This window comes from Narcine bancroftii, chromosome 5 (assembly GCF_036971445.1).
Source record: "Narcine bancroftii isolate sNarBan1 chromosome 5, sNarBan1.hap1, whole genome shotgun sequence".
Taxonomy (NCBI): domain Eukaryota; kingdom Metazoa; phylum Chordata; class Chondrichthyes; order Torpediniformes; family Narcinidae; genus Narcine; species Narcine bancroftii.
Window position 1 is genome coordinate 224,081,102 of NC_091473.1, and position 22,375 is coordinate 224,103,476.

Consider the following 22,375-nt stretch of genomic DNA (forward strand, 5'->3'; position numbering starts at 1 on the left):
ATATCTCCCATTCTCTGCAGCTTAATGGGCTTGTGTTCACAATTTTTCCTAGTTCTGATGAAGGGTTGTCAAAGGTTCTCCACATAAGGCTACCTGATTCACTGAATCCTTCAGACTGGAGAGCATAGAGCGAATTCCATCAGTCACCAGCCTGGGTGAAGAATGGTACTGAGGTTGACTGGAGTGGTCTCTCTCCCAGAGAGGTCGTGTGGGGAGGAAGAAGCAGCCTTCTCTGCACCCACACGTTCAGTCAGTGTGAATCACTGCAACAACAGATCTTCAGGCATAAGGGCACCTTGCACTCACAACAGCATTACTGGGGGGAGAATGGGGATACCATCGACCAATTAAGAAGGAAATGTGTCAGATAATACAAAGTGTGTTGGTTCAAAAATGTTTATTTTACAATTTGCATGTAAACAAAATATTTGTTAGTTATTTCTCCTACATAGGCAGTCGAACAGTGCCGACTCGTCACATTTGCAAGGATTAGGGTGCTGTGAAGCACCGCCTCTCACTACAACACATGGAGACTAGGCCAACTTTTGTTGTGCACTATGTAACAGCGGTTTCACTGACAATCTATTCACTGGAATCACTGTCCACTGCTGTGGTTGTAGTGACGTTCCACAAATAGGCCAAGGTATTGTAGGTCTTGGCTTGGTCCTTCGAGTCCATAAAAACAGTTCGGCGCCAGGGCAGAGCAGTCATTGGATCAATTAGAGAGGGAGTGAAGTGTCTAATCTCCAGGTTATGAAAACATTTATACAAAAGATGAAAAAAAATCTAAACAACGCCACCCCAGGATCTATGGAAGTGCTTTCTGTCAAATGAGATATTCTTGTAAAATCTATCTCCACCCATTATTTAGCTCAATGGAAAACAATGACTAAAGTCCGGAGAAATATCAGTGAAAGTTCTGGGAGCTCTAGGGAGACAGACACACATGCCCGCATGTGTATCTCTATCCCAGGACAATTGACACAACTAAGGACTGAACGATGTACAGATATCAACACAAGGGTTGTATGCAGTGCCAGTGAGTGGGGAGGGAGAGAGAATTTAATCACTGGTTTTTGTAGTGTTAATGTGCATTCTTTGGCTGGTCAATAAATAGAACTCTGAGATAAAAACTGGAATGGTTGGAAACACTCAGCAGATTGGGCATGGAGAGAGAAAGAGTTAATGTTTCAAGTCTGAAACCTTTTTTTTGCAGAAAAGCCTGACAAAGTCTCTAATGTCAAGCTGATTTCTCTTTCCAGAGATGCTGCCTGACTCTGAATGTTTCCTGCACTTATTGAAATGGTACGTGTTTATTCTGTCTGGACAAAGAACGGGATTTTGGACAGTTACAGAAAAGAATACGCAAGAGCCTTTGGTAAGGTATTAAGGGCGTGTGGCTGTATCACTGTATATCACCAGGGCTATTGTATGTTCAATGGGCAGAGTATCTCCTACCCTTCAGTAACTGGCTGCACTGGATGAAGGTTGTCAATGTCTTAGCCTGATTAGTTTAGACTTGTGATTTGTCCAAGTGAGTAGCCAAGTAATTGTAATAAACTATCTTACAACTATTAACAAAAACGCATCTATGAGCTCATGTAAATTAAGTTGGGGACACTGGAATCTGAGGAATCCAACAGATCTAGAGGGGAGGGGAGGGTAGAGGAACAGTAACTGTGTCAGGTCAAGACCCTCCATCAGTACTGCTGCAGGGCCTCGACTGAAACGCCAGCGTTTCCTTCCCCCACCAATGCTGCTCGACCTGCTGAGTTCCTCCTGCAGTTTACCTTCTGTAAATTAATCTCACTGAACACAAAGACTGAAGAGACTACCAACCATGCTGACATTCAATGAACAATCCATGGATCACTGCACCAGAGGTGACTTGAATTACATTTGTGAAGCTTAACGCTCACATCCACTGACAACAGGAACTTTTGACCGTGGCTTTCTACAAAGTGGATGAAACTCAGCAAGTGTCTGACATCTGAACAGAGGGTCGCTAGGAGGCTATTACTCAACTTTTCTTTTGCAGTTTAAAAACCTTACTCGTCTTACAAATGGACTTCAGTTTCTCTGAACTGAGAGGAAAGTAAAATCGGTTACCTCGCCCACATCCAATTCCCGTCCAGTGAGGGGAGGGAAGGTAAGTAATACACGCCAGGTTTGACAAGTCCTCGCTGCTTCTACAAAAGGTTGGCCTAACCACATGAATGGATAGCTGCTGCTGAGTTACATAAAGGCACTTTAGTAAGATGGGAAGACTTATGTTGCCTTGACAATATAGTTAGGATGTTTTGTTGCCAATGAGTATTGTAGCTTGTAATTGTGACCTTCCTTTCCACAGATGGCCTTTTTCCACTTTTAGAAATTAATAAGTTCCACTGTAAGGCAAACAGGATATCTAAAAGGAAAAATCTCATCAATCCCCCCCATGTTAATGACTTTGAGTGACAGTTCCCACAGTGTCTCAAATACTAACTCAGCAATTTCATAAATTGACTTTAAAAAAAAAGTTGTTTTTGACTGTGTGAAGCAGCTTGAGAATGCTCCCCCCAGCTCAGGTTGCGGGCCCAGTGGCCAAGAGCTATTGTCACTTCAGAGATCCCTCCTCAAATATACAGTATGGCTGTCAGATTCTTCCCCTGAACACTGATCCCAGCCATACAAAAATCCATCAGCTTTCAGCATATGAGAGAGTAGGAGTGCATGTACAGACATGCATTGATCAGGGAGGGTTTGGTGCAGGAAAACACATGCCCTCAAATTCCCATATGAGAAATGACCTTTATGGTACTTGATGTCACATCTGTGATCCCAACATGAGGATACCAATCAGTTCAAACACGGAGCTCACTTAGGATGATTGTGTAAAGCTCTTGTCCATAGCAAGTCAGAAAGAACGTCCAAACAAATTGAAGCAAGGGTCAGATGGTAAAGATGGTCCTTACTGGGGAGAAGACTGATCCTGCAGCTTCTTCCACTCACATCCATCCTGCAATGGAACCACTTCTCATTTCTTCCAGGTAGTTTCCTGGCAATGGACATGGCCTTCTATGGAATGCTGCTATTGTTCAGCGTTGCAGTGAGGAGCTTAATACTTGATGCTGCTTCCGACCCTAGTGCAACATGCACAAAGACACGGGCGTGGGTGGAAACAGCTCGCACAAACCTAGGTCACTCCAGTCAACCTGATGCCCAGCAAAGGTAAATTCTGGGGCCCTCACTGCACGGTTAGATGATGGCTCATTGTAGAATCCATGATGAAGTGATTGCATCTGGTTTCACTTCTTGGAAAGAAATTTCATCTTGTTTCCTATTGGTGAGAAAATTACTTTCAGGAAGGTTCACCAGAACTGTAATCAGTCTTGTAACACATTTTCCCCTGAATATAACACATTAATTTCAATTAAAGTCCGTAAATCTAGCGTTTCCCATATCAAATTGCTACAAGGCTCTTGTAATTCATTCATGAAGATTGTTTTTTTAAAAGTTAGACATACAGCATGCTAACAGGCCATTTCGGCCTACAACCCTGTACTGCCCAATTTCACCAAACTGACCTTCAATCCCTGGTACGTTTTGAACGGTGGGAGGAAACTGGAGCCCCTGGGGAAAACCAATGCAGACATGGGGGGAATGTAGAAACTCCTGACGACAGTGGGATTCAACCCCTGGTTCCGATCGCAATGCTTACTGTGCTGTCCCAATAATTATCAGCCTGAGCCTTAGATGCTCATGTTGATCCTCCAACCCACGGGTCAGAGTGTGAGCTCAGCAGGTTAGAGACTTGCTGAGTTCAAGCCTTTGATTCCCCACTTGGCTTATTTCCAGTCCACTAAACCACACCTATTCGAGCGCAGTGGCTGATTTAATGCAGACATCCAGGTTGAATCACAGAAGACGATGATTCTCGATATAATGAGGCCGTTGCCATCTTAATTTATATTTTCATAGTTCAGCCCTTGAAACAGAACAAGAGCTGGTTATTGGGGAGGGCAGCTGTTCATTGACTCTGGGGCTGAGACGATGCATAGCAGTCAACTGAGTAGGGCTGGTCTGGGGCAGGATGGTTTACAGAACAAGGGTGAGAAGGAAGAGACACCACTAGCATGATGAATGCTTTGGATCACTTCAGAGTTGAGTTGATAATGGTGACCATGTAGATGTGAGCACGTTGAGTGCTCACACAGCAACCCAGAGCATTTATTTGCAAACCAACAGGAAGTCACACTTTTTCAACAACCCTGGCACTGACTATAAGGCCCTGTGGCCACAGTTCCCCCTAAATTGTTAATTATTCGGTGAAGGAAGAGCAGGAGAAAGCCCATAGTCCACAACTCAAATGGTGTATGCCTTCAGTACTTGGTCATTTAAACCAGGTATAGATAACCATTTGGACTCCATGACCCTGTTTTCAGGGACTACCAACAGGCCTGGTTTTCTGGGATTGTTTTTATACCCAAACATCAGTTGGTTCGTACTGTAGTTTACCCATAAACCCAGTTATACATCATGAATGATTAAAAATGGCTGGAGTTCAAAGGGTTAATACAGTACGTTTAGTAGAGGGGTTAGTGCTGGTTAAACAGCACTGTCAGGATCCTTAAAGTAAAAAGCAGTGCTTTAGAAACAGGCCTCCTGGTCACAGTCACTGTTATTGCCAGGAATTGGACACTCATCAGAGAGTTCTGTGCCACCACCCCCACCCCAAGGCACCAGCGATCTTCCAGATATGGTGAGACTGGTGTTTGCTTTACCGCAGCTGCCTGTGCAGGAAGATGTACACGATGGGTGTGGTGAATGCTCTGTGTGCAGGAGAGGGGATGGGATGTGGGGAACATTACTTCCTCCCATCGGATGCAGTTCGTGAAATATGGAAGTGGTAGGTGAGATTGTCCTCTCACCCCCAAGGGGACATCAGTGGGGGACTGAGGATGTGTGTGAGAATGGAGAGGTTGGGGATATTGGTGTCCTTAGACATGGTGCAGAGAAATAGAGGTTGCACTAATGTAACATTACCTCTTGCATCAACTGCAGCTATGAATATTCATCCTATATTAATTATTTATTTCTATTGTCTGGTAATTCAAGTTATATTTATAGATTATTAGTATATTTTCCATACCTGTGCATCTGCAGCAAGCAAAAAAGAATCAGTGCATTTGAATATTGCATTTATTGTATGTATACAACCATAAACACTCTTCATTCGGAGCTGGGGAGAGAATTTGAACTGGTCAATACTCACCAAGGCCTTTAAGGAACTTGTTGACACTGCTTGGTCCAGTTTCAGGGATGGTCTCTAGGTATTCCCCTGCCCGCACCTCAAAGAGACCTACGTAGGGAACATTCAGATATCACTGATCAATGAGTATGTCAGCTTTCAGGATTATGTGCTGGGGGTTGTAACCAAGCAATTGTGTGAGGAAATGGGCTGATTGTTGAAAACAGGCCTTTAGCCTGCCTTTCTGGCCCATTCTACCCTTAACCCTCTTCGTCACCCTAACCTACAACCTTCATCTTCACTCGGCAGTGCTTGAGCTCCCCTTTTCACTAGTTCCAGATTTGAATCCAAAACAATCAGCTCCTGATGACTTACATATTTGGACTAAAAGTAAAATTTGAAAAGTTGTCTAATGGAACAGATCTAGAAAGAAGTCTCTGAATGACTTTGTCGTTGACAGGTCTGATGGTGGAGGGGTAGCAGCTGTTCCTGGTTGTGTGAGCCTCGTGGCACCTATACTTCCTTTCAGATGGTAGGAGTGAGAACAGGTGATGCGGATCGCTGATGATTGCTGCATTGTTCCACGTTCTCGATGATGGGGAGGGCTTTCCTGTCCACGTCACATTATAGGGCAGCCTTGCAACTTCCTCACAGCCAACAGAATTGACATCTGTCACTCTATAGACCCATGAAGTCATTTGCATTATACCAGGAAATATAACCCTCATTTATCACCACACTTAGTGACTCATCTTCCTCCAACTGCCTCTATCTGTCATTCTTCACCACCTCCCGATTCACCAATTCCCTACTGGCCTCTGTTCTACTCCTCCCATCATGGCTATCTCCTCTCTGCCTTCTCAATCCTGAAGAAAAGTTATGGCCTGAAACAGCGACCATTGATGTTGCTCAACCTGTTGAGTTTCTCAAGCAGATTGTTTCCCACAGAGGGAACAAGTTGGTTGAATACTACTGGAATGAGCCAGAGGAAATAAAATACATAAACAGCTTGATCAAGATAGTATGCAGAATTGTGCCAAAGGACAAGGATTTTGTTACTGACAGCATGGTACAGAAATCATCCAAAATTGCAGATGTTTATTTTATACAGTATTCACAATTTTGGGAAAGGTCTGGTAAAGAAAAGATTACACATGGATAGGATCAGAGAACTGAACAAATCAGGCAATATAATAAAGCAACAGTGTGTAACATAGGAGGGGCTGCATTTATCATTGTGGTCTAAGTAAACAGAAATTGGTCTTTTCCAAGAGCTGGCTTCTCAAACATGGTTTTATTTAGAATGAAAAATGACCAAGAAAATGTAAAGTGGAGCAGGACCAGAAAACAAGACTTAGAAGCAGAGGAATCAAAACTGACAAACAAAAACCCCAAGATGCAGAGAAAATCAGTCTGCAAACACAATGGGATGGACTACCATCGATTAGGGGAAATAATGTATCCACCCATCGTAGAGCTGCAAAATCACCCAGAAAAGTTCCAAAGACGTGTGGTGGTGGTGGGCAATATTTTGTTCTTTGGCTTGGCTTCGCGGACGAAGATTTATGGAGGGGGTAAATGTCCACGTCAGCTGCAGGCTCGTTTGTGGCTGACAAATCCGATGCGGGACAGGCAGACACGGTTGCAGCGGTTGCAGGGGTTGGGTGTTGGGTTTTTCCTCCTTTGTCTTTTGTCAGTGAGGTGGGCTCTGCGGTCTTCTTCAAAGGAGGTTGCTGCCCGCCGAAATGTGAGGCGCCAAGATGTACGGTTTGAGGCGATATCAGCCCACTGGCGGTGGTCAATGTGGCAGGCACCAAGAGATTTCTTTAGGCAGTCCTTGTACCTCTTCTTTGGTGCACCTCTGTCACGGTGGCCAGTGGAGAGCTCGCCGTATAATACGATCTTGGGAAGGCGATGGTCCTCCATTCTGGAGACGTGACCCACCCAGCGTAGCTGGATCTTCAGCAGCGTGGACTCAATGCTGTCGGCCTCTGCCATCTCGAGTACTTTGATGTTAGGGATGAAGGCGCTCCAATGAATGTTGAGGATGGAGCGGAGACAACGCTGGTGGAAGCGTTCTAGGAGCCGTAGGTGATGCCGATAGAGGACCCATGATTCGGAGCCGAACAGGAGTGTGGGTATGACAACGGCTCTGTATACGCTTATCTTTGTGAGAAAAGTGCAGAGAACAAAAGAAAGGACTCTACATCACCTTTGTTGACCTCACCAAAGCCTTCGACACCGTGAGCAGGAACGGGCTTTGGCAAATACTAGAGCGCATCGGATGCCCCCCCAAAGTTCCTCAACATGGTTATCCAACTGCACAAAAACCAACAAGGTCGGGTCAGATACAGCAATGAGCTCTCTGAACCCTTCTCCATTAACAATGGCGTGAAGCAAGGCTGTGTTCTCGCACCAACCCTCTTTTCAATCTTCTTCAGCCATTCAGAGCCAGCTCTTCAGCGCTTGACGTCCTGTTTTGCGGAAACTGCCAAAATGTTCGGCCTGGAAGTCAGCCTGAAGAAAACGGAGGTCCTCCATCAGCCAGCTCCCCACCTTGACTACCAGCCCCCACACATTTCCATCGGGCACACAAAACTCAAAACGGTGGGCAATATACATTAGTCTGAAATCACACAGAAGTTTTGATGAAGGAAGGCCAGACAAGCAAAGCTGAGTACACAGAAAGTCACCCTAAAGGTTTGTCGAAGAGTACTGGTTTAGAGCGATAAAAATGAAGTGTCGTGATGTAGCAATGGATTAATTTAGGATACTTTCTCACACAAGTGGAAACCATAGAGATAGAGGAAGTAAGTTGTTTCCATTGGTGGGCGAAACCAGAACTAGGGGACATAGCCTCAGGATTCAGGGTAGTAGATTTAGGACCGAAGTGAGGAGGAACTGTTTTTTTTACCCCAGAGGGTGGTGAATCTGTGGAATTTGCTGCTCATTGAAGCAGTGGAGGCAACCATGGTAAATATACTTAAGAGCAGTTTGGATAGATTTTTATATAGAGGGGAATTAAGGGATCTGGGAAAAGGCAGGTAGATCTCATTGAATGGCTCGATGTGCCAGACAGACTAATCCTCCTCCTATTCCTCAAGTCCATTCTTTGTGGAGGAGATTTTGGAAAGAGCAATGAATAGGTGTGAGCTGACTGCCCTGCAAAACAGAGGAGGGGTATTTAAAATGGGAAATCAGTTTCCCTGCACTAAATTAGCATACTGTAAATATTGTTTTTGAACAATAAATGTTCCCAAACTGAGCGAAAAACAGTTAATAATACGATCGTTAATCTAGGTGATGGTCAACAGCATCAGGAGGTATCGGGTGCTCTATCCCTTAGTCTAGAAATATAATGTTAACAATCATAGAGAGAAAAACATGGAAATAATAAAGGGGCAAACAAAACAGTCAGCGTAGCGATTAGCGCAAGGCTTTTTACAGTGCCAACAACCCGGGTTGGAATCTGGTGCTCTCAAAAGGAGTTAGTGTTCTGTCTAAGTGGGTTTCCACCGGGTGTTCTGGTTTCCTCCCACCCTCCAAAACATACGAGGTTGTAGATTAGTTTGGGTGGCATGAGTTTAAATGGTCAAAGTTGGCTGCTACCGTGCTGTAAATAAAATCATTTAAAATTTTTTTAAAAGTTCAAGTTGGAAAGAGTGTGTAAGAAATTAATTGGGAGTTGAGGGCTCAAGTTATAGGGAGAGGTAAGATAGGCTGCCATGCTATTCCCTGGAGTGTAGGAGGCTGAGAGGTGACCTGTGGAGGTTTACAAATTCATGAGGAACACATATAAAGTGAACACTCACAACTTATTTCCCAAGACAGGGATTCTAGCACGAGAGGACGTGGGTTTAAGCAAAGAGGAGAGACATTTTAGAGGGTGGTCCATATCTGGAACAAGCTGCCGAAGGATGGAAGCAAGTACAATTTCAGCATTCAAAAGGCACCTGGACAGGTACAAGGAGAGGAAGGGCCCAGAAAGTTATGGAGCAAGTGCGGCTAAATAGAGCTAGCCCAGAATGTCCACCTGGTCAGGTTGGCCAAATGACGTATTCTGTGACTCAGTATTTTAGGATTAAACAGAACAGGAGATCGAAAAATACTCCCAGAAAATCTAACAAACAACATTAATTATCAGTGTCTCAAATAAATGGCGCCGTCAGCACTAACCTTTGACTCCACTTTTCCGGAGCTCTCTATCCTGCACAAAGCCAGCGAACATCTGCGTCTCCATGAAAAGCTCCAGGAACTGCCTAATGCTCTTGGAAGTGTGGGATTTCCGGAAAGCATCTCTCTGGAATGACCGCTCACCTTTCTCATTGACGGACATATGCAGCGAGTAGTGGCCCGTGATCTCCACAAAGAACCTGACGCAGGCTTCTGACACAAGTGTGCTGAGAGAGTTCTGAGCTAGGGAAAGAGGCAGTGTGAGCAGACGCTAACAAACATGTTACTACATCATTTTACATACAATTCCAGCAAAGCTTTGGTCACCCGGGGGCGAGTCAGAAAGAAACATTTTTAAATTTTATTGACAACACAGTAGAAACAGATTCTGGCCATTTAGACCCATGCTGCCCAATTACACCCAATCAACCTACAAACCCCAAAGGTTTTGGAAGGTGGGAGGAAACTGGAGCACCTGGGGAAAACAGCGGCGGATCTGGAGCTCGGTTTACGGATGATTTGGACTGGACTATGTGTGACTGAGAAGGCTGCAGGAGATTAATCAATAGACACTCGGTGACTCGGGAGGGAGTGGGCACGAGGAGAGAGAGAGAGACTCTCTTTTACTTCTCTTTCTCTGACTGTAAGAGACACCCGGCAATTTCTGCTGATGGCCAATGGGTCTGCCTTACAGTAGACTAAAGCAAGTTTATTGTACTATTACACCTGTTTTGTTACATGACGATAAAGAAATCTTAAATCCTTTCTTTATTCTTTGATACACATCGACACAGTCCACCAATCTTAGTGTCACCTGCAAACTTATAACCCACCCATCTACTTCTTTATCCAGATCAGTCAATATACATTGCAAACAACAGGGCTGTCTTATGGTGTGTATTTGGAATGAGCTGCAAGAGAGAGTGGGAGAAGCAATACAATGATGCTGTCCTCCATAAATCTTCGTCCGCGAAGCCAAGCCAAAGAAGAGATGTATGTACCAGAAAGGTCTAGAATAAGGGTGGCCAACCTTTTAATTTAGACCTACAGCATGGTTACAGGCCATTTCAGCCCACGAGTTCGAACCGGGGTAAACTAGGTAGCACTGACTCAAGGGCCGAAATGGCCTGTAACCATGCCATGCTGTCGGTCTAAATTAAAAGGTTGGCCATCCCTGGTCTAGAGGGACATGGGCTAAAGCCTCTTGCTCCTCAGGTCCATTTCACTCTTAAATCTGTCATGTAAAAGCAGGATTGATTATGGCAAAAGAAAAAGTAATACTAAGGTACGATGAGCTTTTTCAGTTCCAAAACCTGACAATGTAGTGCCAGATTGCTTCTGTTCCATTACCAGGAGCCCAAACCCATCTCAATATTTAGTAAACACAGCACAGGCAAGTCTGGGTCTCAGGAAGGCCCATTATTGCTGCCAGTGGAAGAACTCCATGAATATTCTGGTCCATCTTTTGTCTCCTGGGGTCACCTTCGAACAGAGAGGAATGGAGGAGGTTGAAATTAGGGGATTTCTCGAAGCATCCCTGCTCTCCAAATACTACAAAAATGGGGGGCAGGCCACTCAACTAAAAAAATTAAAACTAGTCTGCTTCAACTTTCAGCAAGAAGATGCATTTCTCCCACCATCCTGCTCAATTCCTTAGGGGTTCAAAAACCTCAACTGCAGCTTTAAGCAAAGATCCGCAGCTCACTGGGGTAGATGATTCCAAAGATTTCCAAGAGACTGCAGGTGCAAAATTAAGTGTCCCAGGTTGCTGGAGGGATTCAGAAGACCAGGCAGCATCAATGCAAGGAAATGGACAGTCAGTGTTTCCGGTGGAGACACTGCATCAAGTTTTGACCTGCTAAGTTCGTCCAGCAACTCGCTTTTTTTTTTGCCAGAGGTTCAACAACCATTTTCTCCACCTGAAAATTAATCCTTTGAAGAAGGTCTCAGGCCCACACTATCGTTAATATGGCGCAAGTCTTGCTGAGTTCCTCCAGCATTTCTGGGTTTTTAATCTCAGCCTGAAAAGACCATCTATTATATGGATGGTCTCTCTGGTTCCAAAGCAACTAGCTCAAGGACACATCACTATGAGATTAATGGTTATTTTTCACAATTCCAAAAGCAGAAGCCTATTCTACATGATCTCTCATCAAAGGGAAATGGAGTAAAAGAACACTCCTTCCATGAAAACATTCTTGAAAAATGGAGAGCAATCCTATTTGTAGGGTAATCCACAGGCAAACTTAACCAATCTGTACAATCCTCTTGCATTCCAATTCCCTCATGGTAAACTCTCCCTCATCTCCAAACTGCCTGCTGCACCTACAGTGCTCCTGAAGGCACCAACAGACCTTCCATTAGCTTTTGCCAAAACAAGTAATGAAGCACCAAGTCCATCAGTTGCTGCTACTCACCATCTCCCCCCTCTGCACCTTCGTCTGAAGCAAGCATCTCATTTTTCTGCTCAAAGATGTGCTCCAGTGCAGCTTGAAGCTTGTGAGGAAGGATGGAATCTTCATCATCCATCTGTCGGGGCAAAGAGTCCAGAGATTCAACCATGCAAACAGAGGGCTCAGCACTGGAGTTGAACAAGGAAGCCAGCAGACACTGTGCTTGTAGTACAATGCGCCCAAGTGCTGGAGAAACTCAGCAGATCTGAGCCCCCCGGCTCAAACCTGAAACATTGGTTACCTTTTTACTTCCTGCAGAAGTTGAGACCTGCTGAGTTTCTCCACATCTTGCTTATCCCTTGAAGACACCTGGGTTGCAATTAGTCTCTCATGGCAACAGAGGGAGCCCATCTTAGCAAGGAGGCAGTGGGCTTTATGGTGCTTCAGGAATGCCATCATAACAGGTAAACTTGCAATACAGACAACCCACAGCACCAAATGCTTTGAAATACATCTTTATGATACCGGCAACAAAAACACAAATGAGACAAGATCACTTCCATCTCCCAAAGTCATCGGTTTCCCTTTAAAAAACTAGGAAATCGCAAAAAAACATAATGGTCAAACAAAAGAACAGCAGGAAGCCCTTAGACAAACGCTTCCTGTTGCCCTGTACATATAGAGTGGGCACACATCTGCATTTGTATGTGTGGTAGTGAAGGGGAAGAGAGCATGGGTGGGGGTGAGGTGTGGTTTCTCCACAGTTACTTGTCCTCACTGAGAAGCTCCTCCCATTTCAGAGGCCCGGGAGCGAGTATGTGATGGTATTAATCCAATAGCATTAGACACATGCCAAGTACTCGACGAAAAACAATCCCATTATGTGGTGGATAATCAGGCTGTTTTTAAAAAAAATATCATTCCACAAACCCATGGAAGACTGTGGCCAAGGTAGTGACCACGCTTGGCAGCAAGCCAAAAGTGGTGGGGGCTACTGGGAATTTGCAGACCAGATCAGAGCAAAGGAAAGGGAGAAGCCTGGAAGTGGACCATGTGAAGTTCGGAGGCTGAATGATTCACACCAGGCCATGGGCTGATGGAACTGATGTGTAGGAATTGGGACAGGGATTCACGATGGTGAGCAGGGCTCCTGTAGTAGGGTCTCAGGTGTCGAAAGATTCCTGACCGGAGGTTCGGAACTGGGAGCTCGGGGGTCACTGCCAGAACGGACAGGAGATCATGCTGCTGCAGAGGTTATGGGAGAGCAGGAGGCAAATCCATGACACTAGGTGTCTGTGAAGGGACTTTCTTATTGGTTGGGGCAGCTGGCTAATGCTTCTTTGTGTGTCTTTATGGGCAAACAAAAGTTAACAAATGGTGTATTTATGTACATGATCATAAAATTACCTTGAATTAAATTAAAATGTACTTCCCTCTGTTGTTTCATTGCCATCAATCCTCGTGAGGCATCCTGGGGCACTGAGTAGGCATCTGTAAACCTCTGGACGTTGGATTAAACAAGGCAGGATGGTTCCAATCTCCCACCAAGACTGGAGGCTCTGATTCTAAGGGAGGCTCAGCATACATTACCCACCACTCTCTCTGTCAGCCAGTGAAAATCCTGCTTCGTCTGGAGTCTATTCAACCTGAAGTGTGTTTACAGTGGTTACTTCCTTTTGTTGCCTGGTGAGGGAGGGAGGGAATGAATTGGACTGCACTCCAGCAACTCTGCTCTCCCCAAATTGCTTTCAAGGTAACTTTAGCTCTCCCTCACATGTAATGTTGAAGCAACATAAGGCTAAACTCCTAAAGAGAGGAGATTTTTAAAAATGTTAAAACAGAATGTTGGTGAAACAGTGTATTTAATGTAGCAAAGATAAAGATGCATAGTCAACGTTTCAGGCTTGAGCCCTTCATCAAGGTTAGAACAACGTAGGCAGGCAACTGGCCATTTTGTTTCCGCACCTGCCTACATTTTACTCAAATCTTGATAAAAGACTCAAGCCCAAAATATTGGTTTTGTAGCTTATCTTTGCTATATAAAGGACACTATTTGACCTGTTCGGTTTTATTTCACTCTCGACGTCTGCAGACATTTGTTTTACACTATATTCTTTTTTAAAAAAAGTTTCAAGATGAGGACATCCATTGAAAGGTGTCTCTCTGTCTCACAAAGGCCTCAGGTTTCAGTACACTCCAACCTGCACGTTAGGAAGGAACTGCCCAGACTGGACACGGCCTTCACTCACAGAGACAGCATTGCACTTACCCTCCTCAGGAACTTGTCAGTACACAAGTCCACGACCAGCACCTGGAAAACAGAGAGTAACAGGCAGGGAGTGAGTGCACTGTTCGGAGATGATCTCTTCTCACACTGGCATGCAGCTCAGTCAAACCCAAGCCATCTTTGTTTCATTACCATCAATCCTGGGGCAATGAGTGGGCATCTGTCCAGTGCTTGGTCAGTTGGACAAACTACCTTCTGTTATCTGGCTGCGTCAGCTTCAGGCCCTAGTCGAGCTCAGTGGACATCTTAGAGTGTCTTGTCACATAGCTCATTCACGAAGGCAGCTTTGGACCACTGATCCAGAAGCTCCTCCAACTGAGAAGTTTAAGCATTTGAATTGAAATTCAAATACATTTAGAATTTAAAAAAACAATAAATTGCCTTCACTGGTAATATTAAAGTAATGTAGAATCAATCCCGAAACAATAAACCTAACCATGAAACCACTGGGGAGAAAATTTTCCATTCCTGTTTTTATATCAGAGTCCAGACAGATTAAGGTGGTAAACGCTCAACCTCCTGTATTCACCGGCAGTCAGGAGTCCATACAAGGGCCACACACAGAGGTGCCAAGATGCAACACCACCTTACTTCCATTTGGAGATGTGATCAGACAGAACACAGAACACTACAGCACGGTACAGGTCCTTCAGCCCTCGATGTACCGGCCCATGTGTTCCTAAAAAAAGTACTAAACCTTGCCTTCCCTGTAACCCTCCACTTGTCCTCCATCCATGTGCCTATCTACGACTCTCTTAAATGCCCCTAATGTTTCAGTCTCCATCACCAAGGCATTCCAGGCACCCACAACTCTCTGCATAAAAAAAAAACTTACCCTGATGTCTCCCCAAAACTTGTACATATATCCTCTGCTGTTTGCTATTCCTGCCCTGGGAAACGGACACTGGCTGTCCACCCTATCTATGCCTCTCATCTTGTAGACCTCTAGCAAGTCTCCTCTCATCCTTCTGCACTCCAAAGAGAAAAGTCCCAGCTCTGCTAACCTTGCCTCATGAGACTTATTTTCCAATCCAGGTAACATCCTGGTAAATCTACTCTCTCCATAGCTTCCACACCCTTCCAACAATGAAGTGGCCAGAACTAAACACAATACTCAAAGTGTGGTCTTAGCGGAGATTTATAGAGTTGCAATGTGACCTCTCTCCTCCAGCATCCAATAGGCCTTCTTAACTATCCTATCAACCTGCGCAGCATGGATTAGAATCCTAGGGTCCCTCTGTTCTTCCACACTTTTATGTAACTGACCATTAACCCTGTACTTAGCCTTCTGGTTTGTCCTTCCAAAATGCATTATGTCACACTTATCCGATTGAACTCCATCTGCACTTTTCTGCCCATCTCTGCATCCAGTCTATATCCTCCTGTAACCTTTGACAATCTTCAGCTCCATCCACAACTCCTCCAACCTTTGTGTCACCCACAAACTTACTGACCCATCTTCCGTCTTTTCATCCAGGTCACCTAAAAATCACAAACAGCAGGGAGCCCAGGACAGGTCCTGTGGCACTCCACTAGTCACCGACTTCCAGGCAGAATATTCCCACCATAACTACTCTGCTTTCTTCCTGCAAGCCAAGTTTTTATCCACAAAGCCAAGGTTCCACTCATCTTGTGCCTCATGGCTTTCTGGATGAGTCTCTCATGGGGGAACCTTGTCAAATGCCTTGCTAAAATCCATGTAGACCACATCTACTGCCCTACCCTCAATTTCTTTTGATACCTCCTCAAAAAACTCAACTAGGCTCGTGAGGCACGATCTTCCCTTCACAAAGCCATGCTGTCTATCCTTGTACAATTTATATTAGGGGCTGGGTTTGGACTCGTAACCTCTGACTGACAGCATCATCAGCTGAGCCAAAATAAGGACAGGGTTGCACAGGGTTCCATCATGCACCGCGGTCTTGGCATTCTGGAACATTCCTGGTAGGAAAACTGGAGCCAGAATCAAACCAAACCTTGTTCTACCTGGATAGTCTAGTCTCTGCAGCAAATGTGCTCACTCAAGCTTCTTGAGACCCTCAGCTGCACAAAGATTACAACACAGAATGCTACAGCATAGTACAGGCCCTCAATGCCGTGCCGACCTTTATATTCCAGCCACATGTTGTGTCAAGCTATATAAACAGACCTTAAAAATAACAAAACCCTCCCTACCTAGTAACCATCTATTTTTCTTCCATCCATGTGCCTGTCTGAGTCTCTTAATGTTTCAGCCTTCATCACCATCCCTGGTGCTAGCCATTCCAGGCACCCACAACTATCTGTGTAAAAAAAAACTTACCCCTGATGTCTCCCCTAAACTTTCTTTCCTTCACTTTATACAGATGTCCTCTGGTGTTTGCTCTTCCCTACCTGGGAAAAAGGTGCTGGCTGTCTACCTTATCAATGTCTCTCTTAAGTCACATCTCATCCTTCTTGTTCTGCTGGAGTCCCAGAACAGATCCCTGTGGAACTCCACTAGTCACTGGCCTCTAGGCAGAATACTTTCTGTTTACTTCAGCTCTATATGAAAGCCAATTCTGAATCCACACAGACATGGATTCCAAGCCTCGTGACTTTCTGAACGAGTCTCATGGGAACATTGTCAAATCCCTTACTAAAATCCATTATACCACATCTACTGGCCTATCATTATCAATTTCTTTTGTTACCTCCTCAAAGGCCTCAATTAGGCTCATGAGGCATGGCCTTCCTCTCACAAAGCTATGCTTACTACCCCTGAGAAGACAGTACCTCTCCAAATGCTCAGAGATCCTGTCTTTAAGAATCCTCTCCAATAGTTTGCACACTACTGACGCAAGACTCACGGGTCTATAACTCCCTATTATTTTTTTTAAACATTCTTATTGGGAAGACTCTTCCAGCGCCCCAAGAGACACACGAATATTAACAACACACAACCCTGACCTTCCAAGACACATTTACAGACTGACCAACTGGCCTTGGATAGACTCGCACAGGTAGAATGCACGCAACTGGTTTCAAAGATGCGTACAAACCAAAGCAAAAGCCAAGAGTGGTGGGGAACCTCACCAAGTCAGGCAGTATCTGTGGAAACCAACTATCATTCCAGGTCTGTGTCCCTGTGTCAGAACCATCCCGTCTCAGATTTCCAGCATCTGTAATGGGTTTTTTATTGGTTTCACATACAAATTAAATATGCACAACTCCTGTGGGGCGTCAGATTGTTTGAATACAGCACTGCCTTTGAGATACAAAACACCCTTGCCATAATTATTTTAACACCCGATCGCTGAACCCTCACTAAAGTTACAATAACATTACATCTTAATAGGATGGGCACTTCCCACCTCCGGGTTCCTAACAGGCATGTCCCGACGGATATCTCACCTCCTCGATTGGCAGGTCATTCAGCAGAGGCACCGAGTTGGAAAGGATTCCGATCAGGAAGGGTGTGGGAGAACAAGCGATGTCAATCATGAGAGCGGGAAGCACGGGGATGTAGGTGTGCTGCCAAGTGAATGGATACAGCATGGCCACGGCTGCATGCCCACATTTAGAGAGGGTGCTGGAACACAAGAGGAAGTGTGTAAACCTGACCGGCACCGACTACGGAGCGGTTAATCATTACGACAGAACTTCAGAGTGACAGAAGAAGAGGGCAGAGAGCGTGGATTGGACAGCCGGTTACAGGAAGTGTGGGCCAGCACGCGTTAATCAAAAGACCATTGAAAACCGGGGATACACAGCCGACACAAGGACGAGCGGGGCACACAAGCAGTGGACTAATTTTATTGCAAGAATACAAATACAGAATGCCGTGCTAACTTAACTGCTTGGGAGATAAAGGCAGAAAACTAGTTGCTCCAAGTTCAATTCTGATATTGTTTTTATTCAAAGATGTAGAGAAGTTAGCCCAAGGGAGGACAGTTAAGAGTCAAAAACTCTTTTGAAGGTTGAGGATGTACGAACCCAAGAAGAAAAATAGCAGTGACATTGAAATCTGATTAGGGAAGCAGAAGAAAGGCTTATTAGAGGCCCAAATGATTACCTCATCTTCCCACACACTTGTTGCCCCAGGTGACATCAACATACAAAGCCCACGGACTCCAGAATGAAAGTGTAATGATTCAGCCTCATGGCTATGTTTATACTTCATAGAAATCTTTTTCTACATCTTACAATTTTATTAGCACCGCCTTCTATTCCTTTCTCCCTCGTGCTCTGGTCCACTTCCCCTTCAATGCATCAGAGGTATTTCTCTCAACTGTAGTTCCATCTTCTAATGAATTACCAAGTCTAGAAACTCCCTCGAATTTAATTTGAATGATACAAAAGGCCTTTCTGGCCTGTGCTACCCAATTGCACCCAGTTAACCCATCAGCCCCGTACATTTCGGAGGGCGAGAAGAAACTGGAGCAACTGTAGAAAACCCACACGGATCACGAGGACTGTGGTAGGGTGGCGCTACTCGCCACACTAACAGTGCCCCCTATTCTCGATAGGCCCCAGCTCCTAGTTTATGAAGCCCTGATCACCACTGAGTGTACAACTTGATTTCATCTTCTTACCTGAGCTTGTCTGCGATGAAGATCACTCTCCGTTCCAGGAGAAGGGAGGCGAACACATCGATCACATGCCGCACATTCAAACAGCCAAAGAGGCATTCAAAATCCACGTGCTCTAGTCTCGAATCCATGGGCCTGCAGAGCTCAATCACCTGAGGGGTGTCAGCCTGAGTCAGTGTGGGGCAGTAGTAATGAGCAATGAGTGACAACAGTCCCACAGGTGAAGCTGGGTAGACAATTATCCCGGAGCATAATATGACATTTTTAATTTAGAGACACAGCACAGTAACGGGCTTCCAGCCCATGAGTCTGTGCCTCCCAAACACACCCACGTGACCAATTACCACATCAACACCATACATCTTTGGAACTTGGGAGGAAACCAGAGTACCCGAAGGAAACCCACGCAGACATGGGGTGAACGTCCTTACAGACAGCGCCAGATTCGAACCCAGGTCACTGCCACTGTAATAGCATTCATTATACTAACCTTGCGTTACATGTGAAGTTGGGAAAGATGGTGCTGCTCGGTTTACAAGCTTCTTCCTTGTGTCAAAGTAACGATGTTCTATAGCCCCACCATTATCGTACCCCAGCAAACCATGTCCTAGCTCTTAATTCTGGATAATTGAATATCCATCTCAAGTTCGCTTTGCTGTCCATGGAGTGAGACAGAATGTGGATGTGATCGCAGCAGTTACTAAGAAGAAAGTTGCTGATGCCACATTCTCCCCCACACTCCTCGACCCTGTAGTCACAATTTCCCTTAATTTATTACATTTCATTAACTTTCTCATACCTGTTCAGGAGGCCTCCCTGAGTTTTTTTTGGATTCCTCAGCTGCCTCCCCGTACCTGGCTGACCAGAGGTGATGTGCTGTACAATGAGGCCGCAGCACTGCAGTGCATCCTTGGTGGAGGGATTAATATGGCCAAGGTAATTTTGAACTATTTTTCTTCTTCACAATGGTATCATTTACGTTTCCACGTGAGGGGATGGACAATACTTTGGTTGAGCACCTCACCTAAAATATGGTACAAGTTCATCATCCAATGCAGCACCCTTCACACTTCACTGAAGTACAGGAGCTGAGGGTGACAAGTGGTATCTAATAGCAGTACTGACCAACAATTAGTCTTAGTAACAGGGAGTGGCAACAATAAATGCCATGATACCATGCCATTCTGAATTGGAGCTCGTGTGCTTGATGGCGCAGCATTGAGTGCCACTGTCTCACAGCTCCAGCGACCCGGGTTCAATCCTCACTTGTCTGTCTGTCTGTCTCTGGAATTTGCACGCTCTCCTTATGCCCGCACAGTTTCCTCCCTCGTCACCGATACTTTGGCCACTGTAAATTCCCCTGTGGCAAAAGACCTAAGAGGGAGCTGAGGGGGCAGTTGCATGAGTCCACAGTAAACTAAAACGGGAGAAGGGGATTGATGAGATAGCTCTGTGCAGTTGGTGTGGATCTAATGGCCTCCTGTGTTGTAATAGGTCAGATGGAGCTTTCACACTTGGGAAAGAAACTCAGGAGGATACTTTGGAGTGAAGGGCCCCAATATTACTGCAACAAGTTGCACATCTGATCTCAGAGGCCAGGGAAGGGCTGAGCTGAATGAAGAGAAACATTGCCAACTGATGCAGGAGCAGGACCCTTTTTTCTTTGATTAGGATTGAGGCATTTTATCTGTGAAGGGGAGCTTCCTTCGGTGGCTGTAAGATGGGAAAAATGGGAATATAATGCATATACTGGGATGGCACGGTTAGCGCAATGCTGTTAAAGCGTCAGTGACCCGGGTCCGAATCTGGCACTGTCTGTAAGGAGTTTGTACGTTCCCCTCGTGTCTGCATGGGTTTCCTCTGCATACTCCTGCTTCTTCCTACCCTTCATAACGTGTGGGGATTGTAGGTTAACCAGGGTATTTGAATGGGCTCATGGGCCAGAAGGTTCTGTTTCCATGTTGTATGTCTAATTTTTTTTAAATTGTATCAGCTCGACATCTAGAAAAAAATACTGGAATTAGCATAAATTGTACAACCACTGCAGCGAATCCCAGAAGGGTGAAATGAGGCCTGATTGAGAAAGACTCTGCTCACATCAGGTGGCAGAGCACCAGCAAACCGGCTTCAATCCCACCCTCAGATGCTGTGCGAGTTTGCACATTCACTGTGACACCACGGGTTTGCCATCAGGGATTCAAGTTTCCTCCTGCTATTTGGTAGGCTGGATGGGTGCTGTGTGTAGGTGTGTGGTAGAATCCATTGGGAGGTGATGAGAACGTGGGGAAGTTAAAATAGGATCAGTAAATGGATTCTTGACGGTTGCACTGGAGTGGAAGAAAGGCTCGTTTCCATGCCGGGTGATTGGAGATTTAAAACAATTCTGGCGTATCTCAGTGTTTTCCTCAATCAGACCTCAGTCTTGTGTTGTAATCTTCTCAAGTCCAGAGGCACTTGTTATACACTCATAGATTGTCTGGATGCTAAGATGGGATGTAACATATTCCCACCTTTTCTATCCTCTTTCATCTTTTCTTCTTTCTTTCTTTGGCTTGGCTTCGCGGACGAAGATTTATGGAGGGGGTAAATGTCCACGTCAGCTGCAGGCTCGTTTGTGGCTGACAAGTCCGATGCGGGACAGGCAGACACGGTTGCAGCGGAAAATTGGTGGGTTGGGGTTGGGTGTTGGGTTTTTCCTCCTTTGCCTTTTGTCAGTGAGGTGGGCTCTGCGGTCTTCTTCAAAGGAGGTTGCTGCCCGCCAAACTGTGAGGCGCCAAGATGCACGGTTTGAGGCGATATGCGGCGGTGGTCCTCTTTCATCTACTGAATGGGTAAACACAGGGTGAAGCCCTCTCCCAGATTAATGCCTTGATCCCCATCCCCCAGACTAAGAAACATGTCTTTTTGCAGTTAGTGCCACGCTTTTATAGAGGCAGCAACCTTGGTTCGAATCCCGCGCCGACTGTAAGGAAGCTCGTACCTTCTCTCTGTGTCTGCGTGGGTTTTCCTCTGTTGCTCTGGTTTCCAAAACATACGGGGCTGTAGGTTAAGTTGGGTGTAATTGGGCAGGACAGGTCTAAATAGCCAAAATCGGCTTCAACTGTGCCATAAGTAAAATTTAAATTTAAAAAACAAATACCAAAATGCAATTCGGATGTCGAGCGTTGACATGTGATCTGACAGGTCAGGTGAATGTGCTTCATAAGACCTTCCCCACAGAGTTGCAGTCCATTTTACCTGCAGACTGTTCATTACCACCACTCTGTAACCCTGACGCAGCCTCCATTTCTCCACCTCCTGTCCTGGACAGATTTAGTTTATAAACCATATGCCCACCCAAGATCTCGCTTCTTCCCTTGTCCCCGGCTCTACTCTTCCATTTGGCTCCTGTCACATCCTTCCCCAGGGTACAGTCCCATCTCATCCATCGTAAGCCTTGACCCACTTGGTATCCAAGCTAACCTTCTCACGTTACCTCATTTCCTGAGCCTGGGAGGAAGTTCTTCACCGTGATGACTCGGCCTGGAGCAGGGAAAGGGGCCTCCATGACGCTCCTCATGAAAGGATGGACGAGGGCAGGTGAAAGTTCCCTTCTCTTTTCCACTTCATCTAATATCTGAGGTAGGAAAGATGCACACAAGACTATGAGGGGGGATGAGGATGACCATGACTGTGAGGGAGGGTGTGAGAAGAGCCCCAGAAATGGGAGAAGGAGTAGGCCATGCAGTCATTCAAGATCATG

The 22,375-nt window shown here is 45.4% G+C and overlaps 1 protein-coding gene across 7 annotated transcripts in view; it reads right to left on the reverse strand.

Annotated features, from left to right (window-relative positions):
* Positions 1-382: 382 nt before the first annotated feature.
* LOC138764956 (DENN domain-containing protein 2C-like) overlaps positions 383-22,375 on the reverse strand; it is a 110,982-nt gene continuing 88,989 nt past the window's right edge. For 2 of the 7 annotated variants that reach the window (XM_069941456.1, XM_069941457.1), the window contains exons 13-20: positions 22,109-22,249; positions 18,637-18,800; positions 17,456-17,633; positions 14,066-14,107; positions 11,821-11,932; positions 9,407-9,646; positions 5,255-5,341; positions 383-3,319 (exon numbers count right to left, since the gene is read on the reverse strand). In XM_069941456.1, the coding sequence (XP_069797557.1) occupies positions 3,288-3,319; positions 5,255-5,341; positions 9,407-9,646; positions 11,821-11,932; positions 14,066-14,107; positions 17,456-17,633; positions 18,637-18,800; positions 22,109-22,249 (996 nt within the window). In that variant the 3' untranslated portion in view covers positions 383-3,287. Of the gene's footprint in view, positions 3,320-5,254; positions 5,342-9,406; positions 9,647-11,820; positions 13,480-14,065; positions 14,108-17,455; positions 17,634-18,636; positions 18,801-22,108; positions 22,250-22,375 lie in introns of those variants that run through there. The other 5 variants (XM_069941458.1, XM_069941459.1, XM_069941462.1 and 2 more) reach the window with 5 other exon arrangements.